Below are 19,458 nucleotides of genomic sequence, written 5' to 3' on the forward strand. Positions count from 1 at the left end.
TTCTCGCAAGTCTAAAACGTTAGGTGAGATTAAGTAGAATAGGATATGAAATTATTTTAAACATAACATATTATTATTATGAATAATTAAACTGCTATGCCAAAACAAGCATCCCTTTGCCATGGAACTTCACCCGCTGGTGACATAAAGTACTCTTTGAATGTGTGCCTGATTGCTATTGCGTCATTTGAGGCACGATTCTGTATGACTTTATGATGTGCAGACCTTTGAGCATCTTATGTTGCTGTATTTGTATCCGCCTTTGGTAGACACGCCACCTTGCTGCCAAAATGCCAAATGCATTTTCCACTATCCTCCGGGCTCTAGAAAGTCTGTAGTTGTATATTCGTTTGCTGTCATCAAGTTCGCTGCCAGGATAAGGTCTCTATTATATTTGATTTCAGTGGAAATGCCTCGTCACCAACGATGACATAGGGAATTTTACCAAGCTCTGGTAGCCTGGGTGCAGTACAAATTTTGCGGGAAAAAAGTATAGGAAAATTTTTTTCTTTTTTTTCTGATAGAGTATACCATATAGAATGTCAGAAAAAAAATCCCCATCCCAGGGTCTTGGGGAAAATTTTTTACGGCACTTTTAAATTTTGGCCTATATAACACACACAAATGCCTATTAACACAAACAAAATACCTATATATAGGGGATAGGCAAAACCAATTCCCGTTTTTTTTTACTTGGAGTTGTGTTATGATGATTAAAATTTGCTGAGGCTTTATACTTTAATAACTACTTCTCATAGTAGTTGATAAATCGAGTCGGTAACATCATCATGCCAGAATCCAATATGGCGTCCAATTTGGCGGAAAAAACAGGGTATTACTAAACCCCGCAAACCCTTGCAAACCTAAAAAAAAAACTACTCATTTTTTGGGTAAAACATCATTTTTTGGTCAAAAATGATTGCTAAACCCTGCAAACCTCCAAAAAAACATAGCAAACCCCACCGAACCAACATAATAAAAGTGATTGAATCACTTGTAGTAAGCCTGTTAAGTGACCCAATCCTTCAAATTGTGATAACATTCTGAAACTTTGCACAGTTATTCATTAGGGTGTCAAAAATATGAAATGGAAGGGTTGCACAAAATTTGGTCAGGGGAAAGCCGCCATTTTGAAATCCAAAATGGCGGCTTTCCCCTGACCCAAATTGTTCACTTTTCAGGTATATCTCTGCTAAATAGGCACCTAGAGTTCTGAATTTAGGTGCAAATTATATGGTAATGGGGTCACCAAACATATTGGTATAACTAACATTTTAATTGCATGGCGGCCATTTTGGATTTCAAAATGGCGGACTTCAAATTTTCACTTTTTAGGTATATCTCTGCTAAAGAGGCATCTAGAGTTCTGATTTTAGGTGCAAATTATATGGTAGTGGGGTCACCAAACATACTGGTATAACTAACATTTTGATTCCATGGCGGCCATTTTGGATTTCAAAATGGCGGACTTCAAATTTTCACTTTTCAGGTATCTCTGCTAAAAAGGTACACAGAGTTCTGATTTCAGGTGCCAATTATATGGTAATGGGTAACCAAACATATTGGTATTTAACTGACATTTTTATTGCATGGCGGCCATTTTGAATTTCAAAATGGCGAACTCAAAATGTTTCAGTACGGTACCTACAGTTATAATTTTCGGTACAAAATATAATATAGTATTGAGGTCAACAAACATATTAGTATAACGTCTTTGATTGCATGGCGGCCATTTTGAATGTAGCTCAACCCGTACTGGCTTTACACTATTTGTTTATGTTCATAATTACATGCATTTAACACGGACACTTATTGTAGGTCACATTTTCCCTGGCAACCACACAGCTCTGTACATCGTAAATCACTCTTTCTGCATTTACAGCATCCAAGATCACAGTTGGTGTGTCCACAGTGAGTTAAAACCTTTGTGACATCTGAAAGTTCCGGCAATGAACTCCAAGCTGGACTAAATTTGTTGCCGTCCTTCCTCTATTCCCAGTTCGCTGGGTCTTGTTCAACCCTGAATGCATCTAGACAGTCGTACCACTTCCTGGCTTCCGTTTCACGTGTTCTCTTAATGCCGCAGATGACAACATCACTGTGTACAGTCTTGACAATGCGTGGACAATTGCAGCGGCAAGTTTAACGTGAACAAACATACGTTCATCTGCCTCTTCTATGTTACATGGCATCAGCGATTGTATATTTACTGGTTTGTTACAGCTCTGTCTCCCAGAGACCCTACAAACATTCCGTGATTTGTGCCAATGTTATATACTACTTAAGTTACAATAAATGAAAACAACTCTGATTTGTTGTCATCAAATCTAAAAAATGTGGTCCAATTGTTAGGCAAGCTCCCTCTGGCTTTAACGACCCTCCTTACACCAGAGACGCGGTTTGAACGCGTACCAGACTTTAAACTGTCGAAAAACAAATCTAGTCGTGTCACTGATCGAAGTTGATGGTTGTATGACAATTGATGAATGTCTTCGAATCATTGGGCCTGAGCATATTGATTATTGCTGGTCCATCTTGTTATATATGCATGTTGTAACGACGCCTTTGGCGTGCCATAATTGTTCTCTCTCTCTTCTGAATAAATGTTTAGTTGTACACGCTGTGTTTAGAGCCCTTACTTTGCATTATAATTTACTATATACAACATAAATTTTGGCGACGAGGATGAGCATGGCAGTTATAATAGGAAAGGTGGAAGAATTTGATTCATCTTTAGAAGCTTGGGATTCGTATACCGAACGGTTAGATCAATATTTTGTAGCCAACAAGGTCGATGATGATCGGAAGGTACCGGCATTGCTTGCACTCATCGGACCGAAAACGTACACGCTACTAAAGAATTTGTGTTCACCGGAGAAACCAGCGACACTGTCTTACGCAGATTTAATTACAAAGCTCACGACACATCTTTGCCCAAAGCCATCGGAAATCGCGGAACGATTTCGGTTCTACAAAAGAGAACAGCATAGCGGGGAAAGCATTGCTTCATACATTGCTGAACTACGAAGGTTAGCCATTCATTGCAATTTCGAAAACACTTTGACCTCGACACTGCGAGACATTTTCGTCTGCGGGTTGCGTCAAGAAAACATTCAGAAACGTTTACTGGCGGTTCATGACCTTAAATTAGATGATGCAATTAAAACCGCTGTAGCTATGGAAACAGCAAGTCGTGATGCTACAGAATTTCAGAAAACAAGGACACCAAATACTACAGGTGAGAGCAATGTAAATAAGTTTACTACAAAAAATTACCAATCTAAAAGACACCAAGGTCATAAACAAAGTAAAGCATCTACACACTGTTACAGATGTGGTAATACAGGCCATAAAGCTGATCGCTGCAGGCACATACATACTGTTTGCAATTACTGTTCCAAGGAAGGACATCTAGAAAAAGTATGCATGAAGAAAAAGAAAGACAATAATGTGTCAAAGCCTAACACTGGTAACCTTAAAAAGAATGTACAGTATGTACAGGGAGAGGAAGTCAACTATGAACCTATGCTATATGCAAATCATAAGTCAAAAGTGGAGCCAATTATAGTGGTTGCATCTATAAATGGAAAGAAAATCCCTATGGAATTGGACACTGGATCATCAGTATCACTGATTCCAGAGTTGACCTACAAGAAAGCATTCCAGTCGTTACCATTACAGAAAACTACAATTAGGTTGAAAACATATTCTGGTGAGACTATTGTACCAATAGGCATGCTAAATGCTAAAGTGTGTCTTAACAATCATGAAGAAATTGCAGAGTTATTGGTCGTTCCATTGAACGGACCAGCCTTATTCGGACGTGATTGGCTAAAGAAGTTTAAATTAGATTGGCATGAAATAAAAGCCATTGATGAGGCAAAAGCAACAACTAAAGGTCTGGATGAAATTTTAGAAAAACATAAAGCTGTTTTTAAAGATGAATTGGGGAAACTGGAGAATATTAAAGCTAGTATCTACATCACTGAAAACAGCAAACCACAGTTCCACAAGCCAAGAAATGTCCCATATTCAATGAGGGACAAGGTCGAAAAAGAGCTTGGACGACTACAAAATCAAGAGATTATTAGCCCTGTGAAATACAGCGAATGGGCAGCTCCCATTGTACCTGTACAGAAGAAGTCAGGGCAAGTTAGAATCTGTGGTGACTTTAAAGTTACAATTAATCCTGTGATGAAAGTAGAACAGTACCCATTACCTAAAATAGAAGATATCTTTGCATCTCTAGCAGGAGGTCAGAAATTTACAAAAATTGACCTTAAACAAGCATATTTACAGATGGAAGTGGAAGACACTTCAAAGGAACTGTTAACTATTAATACGCATAAAGGGTTATTTAGATATAACCGACTTCCATTTGGTGTAGCCTCAGCTCCTGCAATCTGGCAAAGAGCGATGGACCAGGTACTGCAAAATGTACCCTTTACATCTTGCATATTGGATGATATGATCATCAGCGGAAAAACAACTGAGGAACACTTAAAAAACTTGGACACAGTTTTAGAGAGATTAGAGAAATACAACTTAAGAGTAAATCGTGAGAAATGTGAGTTTTTCAAAGAAGACATCACATACTGTGGTCATGTGATAACTGAAAAAGGGTTACAGAAATCCCCTGACAAGATACATGCAGTTATCAATGCGCCAAAACCTGACAACAAACAGCAAATGCGATCATTCTTGGGTTTAATAAATTACTATCGTAGGTTTTTGCCAAACTTATCGTCCATAGTCGCACCCCTGAATGAACTCTTACAAAATGAAAAAAACTTGGAAATGGACAAATTCATGTGATGAAGCTTTTAAAGCGGTCAAAGAACTTATAACTTCAGACCAAGTTCTATGCCACTATAATCCTGAACTAACAGTTAAACTAGCCTGTGATGCATCGCCATACGGCCTTGGTAGCGTTCTTTCACATATTATGCCAGACGGAAAGGAAAGACCAATTGCATTTGCTTCTCGCTCCTTAACAAAAGCTGAAAAGGGCTATGCACAAATAGATAAGGAAGCATTAGGACTTTATTGGGGAATACAAAAGTTTCATACTTACCTGCATGGCCGACATTTTACTTTGGTTACAGATCATAAGCCGCTAGTAAGCATCTTGCATCCACAAAAGTCAATTCCAGCAATGACTGCTGCAAGACTACAAAGATATGCCCTTTACCTATCTGGACATACATATGATATCGAATATCGCAACACGCACGCTCATGGGAATGCTGATGGATTGAGTAGATTGCCTATACCTACAGATGTGATTGATTACGTCGATGAGGCATCTACATTCTACACCTCCCAGATTGAAAGGTTGCCGATATCAAGTACAGAAATACGGAAAGAAACACAGAAAGATCAGATTCTGTCACACGTATTAGATACTGTTTTAAAAGGGACTAACAAACTTCCTGACAAAGAAGCGTACACACCCTACAAGCGCCGTCTTACAGAACTTACTTGCCATCAAGGGTGTTTAATGTGGGGAAATCGAGTACTAATTCCAGATAGACTTCGTGCTGCTATTCTTAATGAAATACATGATGGACACATTGGGATTGTTAAGATGAAAAACTTAGCTCGCTCTTACATCTGGTGGCCTAACATTAATTGCGAAATTGAACAAGTTTGTAAATCTTGTATCGGTTGCCAGCAAACAAGCAAAATGCCAAAATCCGCACCAGTACACCCTTGGGAGTGGCCATCTGCCCCATGGGATCGCTTACATATAGATTTTGCAGGGCCATTCATGAACTCTATGTTTTTAATTGTTGTTGACGCCCATAGCAAATGGCCAGAAGTTTATCCAATGAGATCTACTACAGCACAACTGACTATTGAGAAATTGCGAATTATGTTTAGCCAATATGGTATTCCCAGACAAATTGTATTGGACAACGGTCCTCAATTTAAGTCGGAGGAATTTACAGATTTCATGAAAGCAAATGGTATTCGACATACCACATCATCCCCATATCACCCCAGAACAAATGGCCTAGCAGAGAGATTTGTGCAAACGTTTAAATTGGCCATTAAGCAAGCAAGAGGAAACAGTTGTCGTTCATTACAGCAACATCTGAGTACATTTCTGTTTAAGTTCAGAACAACTCCTCATACACTTACCAAGGAAACACCTGCAAAATTACTCTACGGACGCAATCTACGAACGCGTTTGGATCTTTTGAAACCGGATCTAACAGCTACTGTCTTGAAAGGTCAAGATCGTATGAAGTTTGCAAAACATTGTGGAACCAGTATCCGAGAGTTTCAACCCGGACAATCAGTAATGGTCCGTGATTATCGTAACACAAACCAGAAATGGATACCAGCTCAAATACAAGGAAAAACTGGTCCACTATCTTACACAGTTGACACAGAACTTGGAACAGTATGGAGGCGTCATGCTGATCAACTACACCCAACTATGGTGAATGTCACTCCTACAGAAATATTCACCCAGGATGACCATGTTCCAGAAATACTAAATCCAACAGACGCTCCACAATCAGATAACCTTACTCGAAATGTTAACGCCGACACACCTGTTACAACTGGCAGCGCATCTCTTACACAAGAAACTGCACCCATACGTCGATATCCAAAAAGAAATAATATTCGCCCACCAAAGAGACTAGACTTGTAAATAGACATGAAACAAGAAGTTGATTTTAGTTGAACTTTATTATTCATTATTGCATTGAAAGATATTATACAGAAAACTTTGATTGAAACATTATAATTACGAATGATTACAGAACAGTACAGAACTCTAGAATCTAGTCTTTACTATTCTTAAAATGGTAGGGAGGATGTGTTATATATGCATGTTGTAACGACGCCTTTGGCGTGCCATAATTGTTCTCTCTCTCTTCTGAATAAATGTTTAGTTGTTTAGAGCCCTTACTTTGCATTATAATTTACTATATACAACACATCTAACACCTTGGCAGCAACTAATGGTGCTTCATTTTGTCGTACAACCATAATATAGACCATCAACTTCGATCAGTGACGTGACCAGATTTGGTTTTCGATAGATACTTTAACGACGGTTTAAAGTCTAGTACGCGTTCAAACCGCGGGCTCTAGTGTAAGGAGGGGCGTCAAAGCCAGTGGCCTGGGAGCATGCCCAAGAATTGGACCACATATTCGAGATATGTTGACAACAAATCACAGTTGTTTCATTAATTGTAACTGAAGTAGACAGAGCTGTAACAAACCAAACCAGTCTGTAAATATAAAACCGCTGATGCCATGTAACATAGAAGAGGCAGATGAACGTATGTTTGTTCATGTTAAACATGCCGCTAAAATTTGTCCGCGCATTCTTGTCAAGACTGTAGACAGTGATGTTGTTGTTATTTCATTGTCAACTTTCTACAGAATACCTGGCATCCACGAGCTTTGGATCGAGTTTGGAGTGGGGAAGCACTTGAAGTATATCTCAATACACAAGATTACTTCTCTTGGATCACAAGCATCAGCCGCTTACTTGTTCTTTCATTCCTTTAGCAGTTGTGATACAACTTCATCTGTTCAAGGAAAGGAATTTGAGACGATGTCATTGTCTGTAGGGGATGTTAGTGACACAGATTATCTAGAACAGTTTGTTGTAACTATGTAGAAAGAAGGTAAATGATGCAAGACGATATCTTTTTACTACAGACTATTGAAAATATCCCCCCAACATCTGCGGCATTAAGAGAACATGTGAAACGGTCTTTTCTACAAGCCAGAAAGTGGTACAACTGTCTAGATGCATTCAGGGTTGAACAGGACCCAGCAAACTGGGGATGGAGGAAAGACGGCAACAAATTTAGTCCAGTTTGGAGTTCATTGCCGGAACTTTCAGATGTCACAAATCGCTGTGACACACCGACTGTGATCTTGGACGCTGTAAATGCAGAAAGAGTGATTTATGATGTACAGAGCTGTGTGGTTACCAGGTTTGAGCTACATTCAAAATGGCCGCCATGCAATCAAAGACGTTATACCAATATGTTTGTTGACCTCAATACCATATTATACTTTGTACCTAAAATTATAACTGTAGGTACCGTACTGAAACATTTTGAGCTTGCCATTTTGAAATTCAAAATGGCCGCCATGCAATCAAAATGTTAGTTAAATAGCAATATATTTGGTGACCCATTACCATATAATTTGCACCTAAAATCAGAGCACTGTGTACCTTTTTAGCAGAGATATACCTGAAAAGTGATTGGGGTCCGCCATTTTGAAATCCAACATGGCCGCCATGCAATCAAAATGTTAGTTATACCAATATGTTTGGTGACCCCATTACCATAATTATAATTTGCACCTAAAATCAGAATTCTAGGTGCCTTTTTAGCAGAGATATACCTGAAAAGTGAAAATTTGAAGTCCGCCATTTTGAAATCCAACATGGCCGCCATGCAATCAAATGTTAATTATACCAATATGTTTGGTGACCCCACTACCATATATTTTGCATGTAAAATCTTCTGATTTTGAAATCCAAAATGGCGGCTTTCCCCTGACCAAATTTTGTGCAACCCTTCCATTTCATATTTTTGACACCCTAATGAATAACTGTGCAAAGTTTCAAAATGTTATCACAATTTGAAGGATTTGCCTAAAATATGCTCCTTAACATGCCTACTATTGAGTATATCCACACTTGAGTATATCCATGTTTTAAAAAAATAAAATTTCTACTGTTAACTACTTATTTTTGGGGTAAAACATCATTTTTTTGATTCAATCACTTTTATGTTGGTTCGGTGGGGTTTTCTATGAGAAGTAGTAAAAAAAATTCCCCAAGACCCTGGGATGGGGTTTTTTTTTCTGACATTCCATATGGTATACTCTATTAGAAAAACCAAAACAAAATTTTCCTACACTTTTTTCCCGCAAATGTGTATAATAATTGTTCTGCACCCAGGCTATGGTGGCTTTTCCAGCTGATAAAGTATTGCCAAATGCACCATAGCCTGGGTGCCAAATGCAATTGATTGGCTTGTATCGCTTTGCCCATTGCACTTTTTGCAAATATGCCAGCGTCACTTTGGGAACCATATGCTCCAACATCAATCGGTATGAAACGGTACATGGCATCCACCAGAGCCACCAGTACTACAGAAAAAGTACCTTTGTAATTGAAGAAGGTTGATCCTGTATTTAACAACATGTTTCCCATCTATTGCCCCAACACAGTTTGGGAACTGCCACCTTGTTTCGAATGCAGCTGTTACTTCTTTCCATTCATTTTCTGTTGGAACAGGCATATATTGAGGGTGCAATTCTATATTAATAGTAAACAACATAATATATTTACTAAACAAATGAACATTTTGCCTGTGGTTCAAATGTAGTCCGAGTGAACTATTGAGTAAAAGCAATATTAGTGATGAGGACATTCCAGACTTGCCACACACATCTAAACAAAAACCCGCACCAAAAAAAAAGAAAGTTACCAGATGACAGTGACAGTGTTGACATTGACAAATCAATTTTGAAGTATCTCAAAGAGTTCAGAAAGAAAACAAGAAAGACGACATTCATTTTTTTTTTTTGTCAATGGCCAAAATTTTATAAAGGGGTCGTGAAACACACGGCCAGTCTGTGGTTCTTTTTTGGCCAGCCTGTGGTCCGAGGGCGCTAGACATTTGGCCAGCCTGTGGTCCCGAGGGCGCTAGCATGAAACGAAGAATTATTAAAGTGATAATAATGTGTTTCGAAAATGTTTAATAAAACAAATTAAATTAATTGTTTGTTTTTCGTCTTTGTTTAAGAGGGCATTGTGCAAAGCAAATCAAGGCGCTAAAAAAAAAACAATACACAGATTCCTCAAAGACGATGCGTTCCGGTGTCGGTAAGCCTTTTCGGAGATAAAACAATGCAGCTCTTGTTTAAAATAGAAAGTAGCGTACGTGTGCCTTTGCGTGTACATTTTAACCGCGATGACAACTATAAAATGAACCAAAAATATTAGTAAAATACCAGTTTTAATTTTTTGATCTATCGAACAACATGAACGAATGCTTAGAATGTCATCAACTTGTAACTCAATGCCAAGAGGCAATATTTTGCGAAGAATGCGAACGCTGGCAGCACAGGACGTGTGGTACGGGAATATCCCAGGAGGAATACCGGCGAGGTATTGAGAATGGATACATGGATTGGTCCTGTGGTGATTGTATGTTGCCCGGCAATAACGAACATGCTCACAATGTTTTTGCGGAGAATTTGGGAAATTTTGCCGAACCCGACGAATTTGTCGAAGACGATCATATCCGGTTGCTAATCCTGTGGTAGCTCCAGAGGATGAAGTGACCTACAGAGTTCTTCCAGGAACCTCTAACCGGGGCAAGGTATTATTTGAATTAAGTAATTTTTTGCCTTTCGTGTTTTATTTAACAATTAATAATTATACTCAATTACTGTTTTTATATTTTGGATCTGTTAAATTTGTACAGAGATGACCTAATTCAATTACATTATCACCACAAATTACGTAATTAATATATATTTACAGATTCGGTTAAGTGCATTTATTTATCGTGTTTTATTTAACAACAAATTATACTCAATTACTGTTTTTATATTTTGGATCTGTTAAATTTGTACAGAGACGACCTAATTCAATTACATTATCGCCACAAATTCCTTAATTTATGTATATTTACAGATTCGGTTAAGTGCATTTATTCATCGTGTTTTATTTAACAATTCATTTTCTCAATTACTGCAATAAAAACGTGACATGCAAAGCGACAGTAACGGAACGTAATGGGGGATATGTTCGTGGGTCACAGGACCATGTCTGCGACACGATTCCAGGTAACGATTAATAGATAGATGTTCAATTTCAAAGACTCATTTCAATCAATTATCGCAAATTGTAACTAATAATTAACTATACCACACAAAGAGTGCTCAAGGGCGAGAAAAGGTAGCGCTGATAAGACGGGACCTGAAGGCTCAGGCAGTTGATAAACCGTTTGATGCAGCAGCTGAAATGGTAGAGAAGGTAATTAACTAAATTGCCTATAATAATTTCTTAACTTTAAACTGCAGATACAAGTCCTAAACAAATACACACACATCCTCATTCTACCTCCCTTTTTTACGTTGCTTCACCAAATATCACATACCTTCTTATGCGCTCCTTGCTGAAATCGTTGAATTAAACTCCTGTGTTGTATTACAAATATTGTATTTTATTTTTAAATACGTAAATTTCGTTACAGATATTGCGTGAGGATATAGGAGTGGGAAATGTCGCTCTACATCCGTCGCTACCAAAACCCCGTAACCTTGCTCGGCAGGCGAACTTAAAGAGGAAACATACTCGACCAAACCACCCAACAGGTCTTGCATTTGAATTCGAAAGTTTGGTAAGTAACGACAAATGAATCTTTTCATTAAGCTAACATTTTTTTTTTCATTACAGGTGTTCTTGTCTCTGAAGATCTCGTAAGGGAAACTGTTGTTTTTTAAATGTATGTTCTTTACAAATTGTTGTTTTTTGTGTCATTACAGGTACATCGATGGCACTTTTAAGGTGGTGAAGGATCCGTTCTACCAACTCTTTTCGGTAAACGCGTTTGTAAAGTCTGGGGCAGCGCAGAAACAGGTCCCCCTGCTATTCGCCGTTATGTCTGGGAAGAGGGTAGTTGATTACAACGCAGTACTTAGATCTGTATTGGAACTGGTACCAATGGTGAACTATAAACCATAAACAATTAAAACAGGTTATGCAAGAAGTGAACACATAATCGTCCTCTTAAAATAACCAAGTCTATCATTAAAAATATCGACATGATTGCTATTTAGATTATTAAATGTATAAGGTAGTCTATGAAAAAGTCCCCTCTTATTATATTTTTTTTAACAGAAATCTAATTTTCCAGCTTTTTGTTTTTTTTATAATTGCAGGCCGTTTTTCGAAAGGTCCAAGATTTGGGACTACAACGAACCACCTGGATCTACGGAACCATGTTTACTCCTCGTGACTGGGTCGTTTATCGACAAGTTGTCCGTACAAACAACGACATCGAAGGGTGGCATCGCCGAATTAATTACCGTGCGAAACGTGGTAGGTGTTACTTCAATATTGAATCTTAATTTAACATTTTTTTTTGGCTTCTTAGGTCACCTACACAGAAGAACAAAACGTTTTATTTAATTACATTTTTTATCATTAAGTTTTAGGTCACCTACAAAATGGAAGGAAAAACGTTTAATTAAATTTTAATTTAATTTTTTTATCACTGTGAATTTCTTCTTCTTTTACAGGCAAACTTCAGTTTTACTTGATGTGCGAGTTTTTGTATGAGGAGGGAGTGACAGTATCGCTGACAGCAGAATTCGTTTTTCGGCAGGATGTACAGCGTTTAACATCTCGACGAAGCATCGCCGCCAATGCTCGTTTAATTAATAATGTATAAGTATAATTAATCAGTTGTGGCCGAAACTGTCTGTGGCCAAAACTGTCTGTGGCCGAAACGGTCATATGCCGAAACACACAGCCAGTCTGTGATTCTTTTTTTGGTCAGCCTGTGGTCCGAGGGCGCTAGACATATCGGCCAGCCTGTGGTCCCGAGGGCGCTAGACATAACTTTTCCATGCTTTTCTAAAGTGAGCCCTCTACAGCTGTTTTCACATAACTTTATTTAGCGGGAAAATTAAAGGCAATGAGTCAAGATAACAGGTAGGCCTCCTATAATATATCCAAATAATTACAAATATAAAACGAATAACTTTACTATAGGCCTAGGTATTCATAATTATAATGCATACTTAATAAGAAGGCCTGCCCTTTAATAGGGCTAGCCTAGTTAAATATTAGTTTAATTTAGTTAGGCCAGCAAGAGTGAGAGGAGGACAGACTCCACCTCCTACAGGCCTAGCCTACGCTAGTAGTACTAGGCCTACTAGTAGGTAGGCTAGTAGTAGGCTACTGCATGCTCACAGTGACAGGGTGCCAACACTCTATCTAGTTTTACTGTTTAGGCCAAACCACCACCTCCCGTTCCAATTGTACTACCTACTAGAGCTGACTAGCCGTCCTAGGCCTAGTTCTACTATAGCCTGGGCCTAATAATGGGCCTAGGTCTAATTAATAATAGACTTACTAGGCCTAGTTACTAGCCTACTACTACTAGGCCTACTACTTACGTACTACTATGTACAATATGGATTAGGCCTATATACCAAAACTACTATAAACTAGGCCTATAGTAGGCCTTGATTTTAGTCCCATCAGCAGTTTACATTGCTCAATAAGTCAAGTACGTATAGTCTAATCAACATATCCTTCATATTGTAAAATATGTAGTAATGAAATATTTTAAATAAATTAAAAGAAAGCATAGATGTACATAACTCTCTAATTCATATTTGTAATGTTAATTTTCCATGTCGTGGACCCCTAAGGAAACAAGCTCTAGAGCTTATAGGGTTATCATCTTGCTCTCACCCTGTCATTTGTCTTTATGTATTTGTAATATTGTATTTCATGAATGATCAACAAATAAAAAACAAGCAAAATCAAACTCCTCATATCCCATCTATCCCATCTATCATTTTAAATTCACTTCTGTAAGATAAAAGTGGTGGTCTGTATAACGTGTATGTAACATTTTAAAATCTTTATTCTATTTTTTAGATTGTTATACGCACGCCGGAAACTAGTAGGCCTTGCTTTTAGTCCCATCAGCACACTTGGATTTACTCATACATTGTTTCCTAGGACCGATAAAAACGGTGTTGACTTTTTTATTCAAATTTGTCCTATCGTAAATGAAAACCACATGGGTTATTACAATACACTTGTACATGAGATGATCCATGCGTATGTAAAGTACGAATCATTGACTGACACGTCAGATCATGGACCAGTTTTAAGAAAATTTGGTAGAAAAACGTTACGCTGTTGAATAAAGTAGCACATAAATTACCAGGTGTTTTCTGCAATATGACGCTTGACAAAATGTTAGCTATAACCACGTAGTCTCATGTAGGAAAAACAAATCAAGTTTCGTTTTTCATGTCAATTTAACGTTTTGTTCAATGTATAATTACAGTATAATTTCAATAATAGTTTGATTGTTCATTCTTGAAGAGTGAAAGCTTACGTAGAGCATTGTATGTCATTTCGACGTTTATTACAATGGTGTGCATATATTCTCAATAATTGTTTTAACTTTGATTGTTCATTCTTCTAGAGTGAAAGCTGACGTAGAGCATTGTATGTCATTTCGACGTTTATTACAATGGTGTGCATATTTTCTCAATAATGGTTTGATTGTTCATTCTTCTAGAGTGAAAGCTTACGTAGAGCATTGTATGTCATTTCGACGTTTATTACAATGGTTTGCATATATTCTCAATAATAGTTTGTTCATTCTTCTAGAGTAAAAGCTTACGTAGAGCATTGTATGTCATTTCGACGTTTAATACAATGGTGTGCATATATTCTCAATAATGGTTTGATTGTTCATTCTTCTAGAGTGAAAGCTTACGTAGAGCATTGTATGTCAATTCGACGTTTATTACAATGGTGTGCATATATGTATTGTTTGATTGTTCATTCTTCTAGAGTGAAAGCTTACGTAGAGCATTGTATGTCAATTCGACGTCAATATTAATGGATTGACCAATGTTGAGCTTAAACTACAAAAAAAGTTAAATAAAGTTTAAAATGAATTAATAAATTGTGTTTGTGTTCTTGGCTGCTTTACCGTTATAATACCATGTTAGATTTACTTCAAAATAATATATTTTGTTTATACGTGTTGTTAAACTACACACTGGCTGCTTACAATCTCTAAACTAATAACCAAAGATGATGATTCAAATATTGAATTTTTAATGATAATTATTATACAAAAAAACAAAATGTCAATGACACTAAACTGAAATAATAAATGTTAAGAGGATATATTCATGATTTTAGATTGCTGGTTCTTAACCGAGTCGATTTTAATAGAACATTAAATCATTCTTATAGAATTTATTACCAGAGCCATTTATAGTTTTGGAGAAAAACATTTACTGTACCTGCTCGCGCGTCAATATTATGGCTCTGGCTGACCGAAATGTCTAGCGCCCTCGGGACCACAGGCTGACATCCGATTTAAAATTCACAAATTGCTCCATGAGGCTGAGATAGAGTATTTGTTTTAGGTTTTGAATTTTATTGTTAAATTTGACTTTATTTTATAAAAACAATTGTGTATATTATTGCTCCACACACTTTATTTTAAATATTTTAATTTAGCCGGCAATACTTCAAAGAAGGCAATTAAAAAAAACGTTTTTTAATTTTGAATTAACCAGTGTTGAGTCTCCTTTGTTTGGGTATTTATTACTTAACTTTTATTTCATTAAAAAAACAAACAATATAATACAAACAAAATAATCTCACAGCAATATTAATGCCGAAAATGTGGGGTTATTGATCAGTAGTAGTCTATAATTAGTTGTACTAGTAGGCCTACTGCTACTAGGCCTAGTTAGCTGGTACTAAAGAGTGTAGTAGAGGCCTGCTCTAGATAGGGGCCTGTAGTACTAACTAATTAATTATCATTAGTGCTCAATTAATTTATCATATTTAAGAATTATATACTTACCTAAGACATATTGCTAGCATTTTCTTTGCACTTACACTCTTTCTAAAGAAGGTGCTCTGACATTCTGAAGTATTCATAAAATGTCTTCGTGAGAAGACAATTCTCTGAACAATGTATGGAATTCCCCATTCCTGTCAAATGTGCGGTAATATTCTCTTAATAGAAGATTTCTCAAATGGTGCCAACACTGCAAGCTAACCACAGGGACCAAGATCAACTTGACCAAGACATATTTTACTACATTTTGAAATGAAACACCATTATAATTAACTTTCGTATGACAAAATAACAAGGAAAGTGATTTTAGACACACCTGGGACATAGGGCCTACCTTATTTTTATAGTTTGAAAGTGCTAGAAATATTACCTATTGGTTGATTGATCAATTTATTTCACAATAAAAATTTCATTCAACAATTAAAAAACGTTGAAAAAAGGTTACCAGTACAATCAACCTGTTAGCTCTTTTAACTGCAAATGGACAATTAAGTCAAACAAATCTTTCTGTCCTGTATGATGCAATAAAAGTAACAGAACAATTTGTCTTTCAGTCAGTCATTAAAGAAAAGCTGTCTGCTTTCAAAAATATCAAGAAGCGTAAGGTAGCATCATTTTCACCACACGCTCAGCGCCATCCATTTTCAGGGCTAGTTGATTCGGCAGTTTACATTGTCATTTATCTTAAATAATAAAATATTATAAAAAATACCCCATAGGCCCAATACTAATATTTTAATATTTGTAAAAGAACGGGTGGGTTGGGTGATTTATTTAAACTTGCAATAGTATGTTAAGTTGCGTAATGTCTGTCCGTACTAACATTAAAACCTAAAATGAAGTTCAAATTAAATTATTTGTTGGTGAATAAACGTCTAAAAAGTTTGTTTAAAGACTTCGGGCGTGACGAAAATGAGATAATGGATACTATTTTGACTTATGTTTGAACAAAAAGTAACTTGTAGACTACATAAGCTTATCCAACCTTATCAAAAACATATTATTTAAAGAAAGTTTAACTGCGGCAAACTTAATGGATTGTGGTAGAACGTGTTACCAATATATATGAACCTTGGCAAATTACTGGCAAATTACTGAAAAATAAAGTAGAACAGCCAGAAAGGTTAGCAGAGCTTTCGGGCAACACTAGCCCTTCATCAGTGCAAGTGAAATATATATATATATATCACTTGCAGGGCTAGTGTTGTTGAAGGGCTAGTGTTGCCCGAAAGCTCTGCTAACTTTTCTGGCTGTTTACTTTATCGTTTTGATTTAGCTTTTCGCTTTTTTTTTTTGTATGTCCATTGAGATCCAGCCACTGATACCGCACAGCATTGTCATTTTTTTCAATATATATATATTATATATAAATCCAAAGGCAAATTACAGGGTGAACATAAATACACAGACAGCTATTGCAAATCAAATATTCACTGTAAGAGCTATAATTAACATTCGGAATCAAACAATAAATACTGAGCATTACAATCAGTTAAACAAAATATTTGACCTGCAACTGTAAGAGATCATCTTGGCTGTGTGAAGGTGTCTTTTATCTCACCATCAACATCTGAACCAAGTAAGCCTACAATGAATGCCACATCAAGTGAACCTATGCCTACAACAAGTGATTATGCAACGCCCAAAGAACCAAGTGAACACACGATACCATCAACATCTGAACCAAGTGAACCTACAATGAATGCCACATCAAGTGAACCTACGCCTACAACAAGTGATTATGCAACGCCCAAAGAACCAAGTGAACACACGATACCATCAACATCTGAACCAAGTGAACCTACAATGAATGCCACATCAAGTGAACATACGCCTACAACAAGTGATTATGCAACGCCCAAAGAACCAAGTGAACACACGATACCATCAACATCTGAACCAAGTGAACCTACAATGAATGCCACATCAAGTGAACCTACGCCTACAACAAGTGATTATGCAACGCCCAAAGAACCAAGTGAACACACGATACCATCAACATCTGAACCAAGTGAACCTACAATGAATGCCACATCAAGTGAACATACGCCTACAACAAGTGATTATGCAACGCCCAAAGAACCAAGTGAACACACGATACCATCAACATCTGAACCAAGTGAACCTACAATGAATGCCACATCAAGTGAACCTACGCCTACAACAAGTGATTATGCAACGCCCAAAGAACCAAGTGAACACACGATACCATCAACATCTGAACCAAGTGAACCTACAATGAATGCCACATCAAGTGAACCTACGCCTACAACAAGTGATTATGCAACGCCCAAAGAACCAAGTGAACACACGATACCATCAACATCTGAACCAAGTGAACCTACAATGAATGTCACATCAAGTGAACCTACGCCTACAACAAGTGATTATGCAACGCCCAAAGAACCAAGTGAACACACGATACCATCAACATCTGAACCAAGTGAACCTACAATGAATGCCACATCAAGTGAACATACGCCTACAACAAGTGATTATGCGACACCCAAAGAACCAAGTGAACACACGATAACAACAACAGAACAAGAACAAGTTACCAATCTAAATATGGAAGTTGATGACATTGTTATGAACGCAGCCAACAAAATATTAAAAAAGAATTATCCAAATGCTGGTGGCCTCCAAGATACAATCCTGCATGACCTAACGCACATGTTAAGTATCAGCCCTTTTATCCAATTTGTAAATCTTAGGAACTCTCATTGGGTTACAATCTCTAATTCATCATGGTCTAATGTTGATAACAATTGTAATGTTGATGTTTTTGATAGCTTGCAAGAACAAAATAATTACAACTATCCACTAGAACTTACAGATGTTGCTTGCAAACTACTTCAACCATTAGTGCCAACAGTTAATATGGTATATGGTGTGGTCACTTCGCCATTGCTTTTGTTGCTGCCCAGTGTGCTGGTAAGGACCCATCTCTCATAAAATTTGAAAGAAATGAATATATCATACAAAAGCAACTTGTAGAAAGGCTAGAGAAAGGTGATTTGAGGGGATACCTTGATATCGGATACAAAGAACAAATTCTGACTCTCTCCCAGATGATAGTGGTTCAATTGAACATCTGTTGAAACACCCCAATCCATGAAAACACTATAAGTTGTTTAGGATGCAAGAAGCACATACACAAACATTGCACATACACAAACATTGCACAACACAATACATGTGCAAGATGTGTTTCAAGAAAAGGGAAAAATATAATAAAATAGAACAAATAAGGACTGAGGCAAGGATTCAATCTGCAAAACAAGATCAGGTTTTACTACGAGAAATCCACTCATACAATTATATCAATTCCATAAACGTCCGAGTAAGTACTCCGTTAACTTGTAGCTTTTACAAAAACGAAATTTGTCATCTATATCAATTCCATAGTTTTCATGGGAAAACTTCCAAGTGCAAGAGACCATGTTTTTCTGGGACCATTGGAAAAAAATGAGAATGGGGTATGTATCTCATTACACAAGCACAGAGGTTCCACAACGTCCATAATCAAAGTTGACAGCACCTCAAGGTCATGGACATTATTAATTAAACACAGTTGCACATGTATTGTCCAAAGATGGATTAGGTGTGTCTAAACAAAAAGTAGTTGCTGTGAAAGAAGCAAAGGTTCCGACGAATGTTGCGGAAGTTAGAAGTTTCTTAGGTTTGGTCGGGTATTGTGGAAGATATATAAATAATCTTTCAACAAGGGAAGAACCATTGCGAAGATTAACACGGGCAATACAACCCTGGGTCTGGGGTAAAGAACAAATGATTCTTTAAATGACCTGAAGAATGCACT

General features: G+C 37.1%; 1 protein-coding gene across 1 annotated transcript; it reads left to right on the forward strand.

Moving 5' to 3' along the window:
• The first annotated feature begins 17,189 nt into the window (after window positions 1-17,189).
• Window positions 17,190-18,762, forward strand: LOC140048020 (uncharacterized). The gene has a single exon (XM_072093031.1). The coding sequence runs from the start codon at window positions 17,229-17,231 to the stop codon at window positions 18,591-18,593; it is 1,365 nt and encodes a 454-aa protein (XP_071949132.1). The 5' UTR covers window positions 17,190-17,228; the 3' UTR covers window positions 18,594-18,762.
• The last annotated feature ends 696 nt before the right edge of the window (window positions 18,763-19,458 follow it).

This window comes from Antedon mediterranea, chromosome 4 (assembly GCF_964355755.1).
Source record: "Antedon mediterranea chromosome 4, ecAntMedi1.1, whole genome shotgun sequence".
Taxonomy (NCBI): domain Eukaryota; kingdom Metazoa; phylum Echinodermata; class Crinoidea; order Comatulida; family Antedonidae; genus Antedon; species Antedon mediterranea.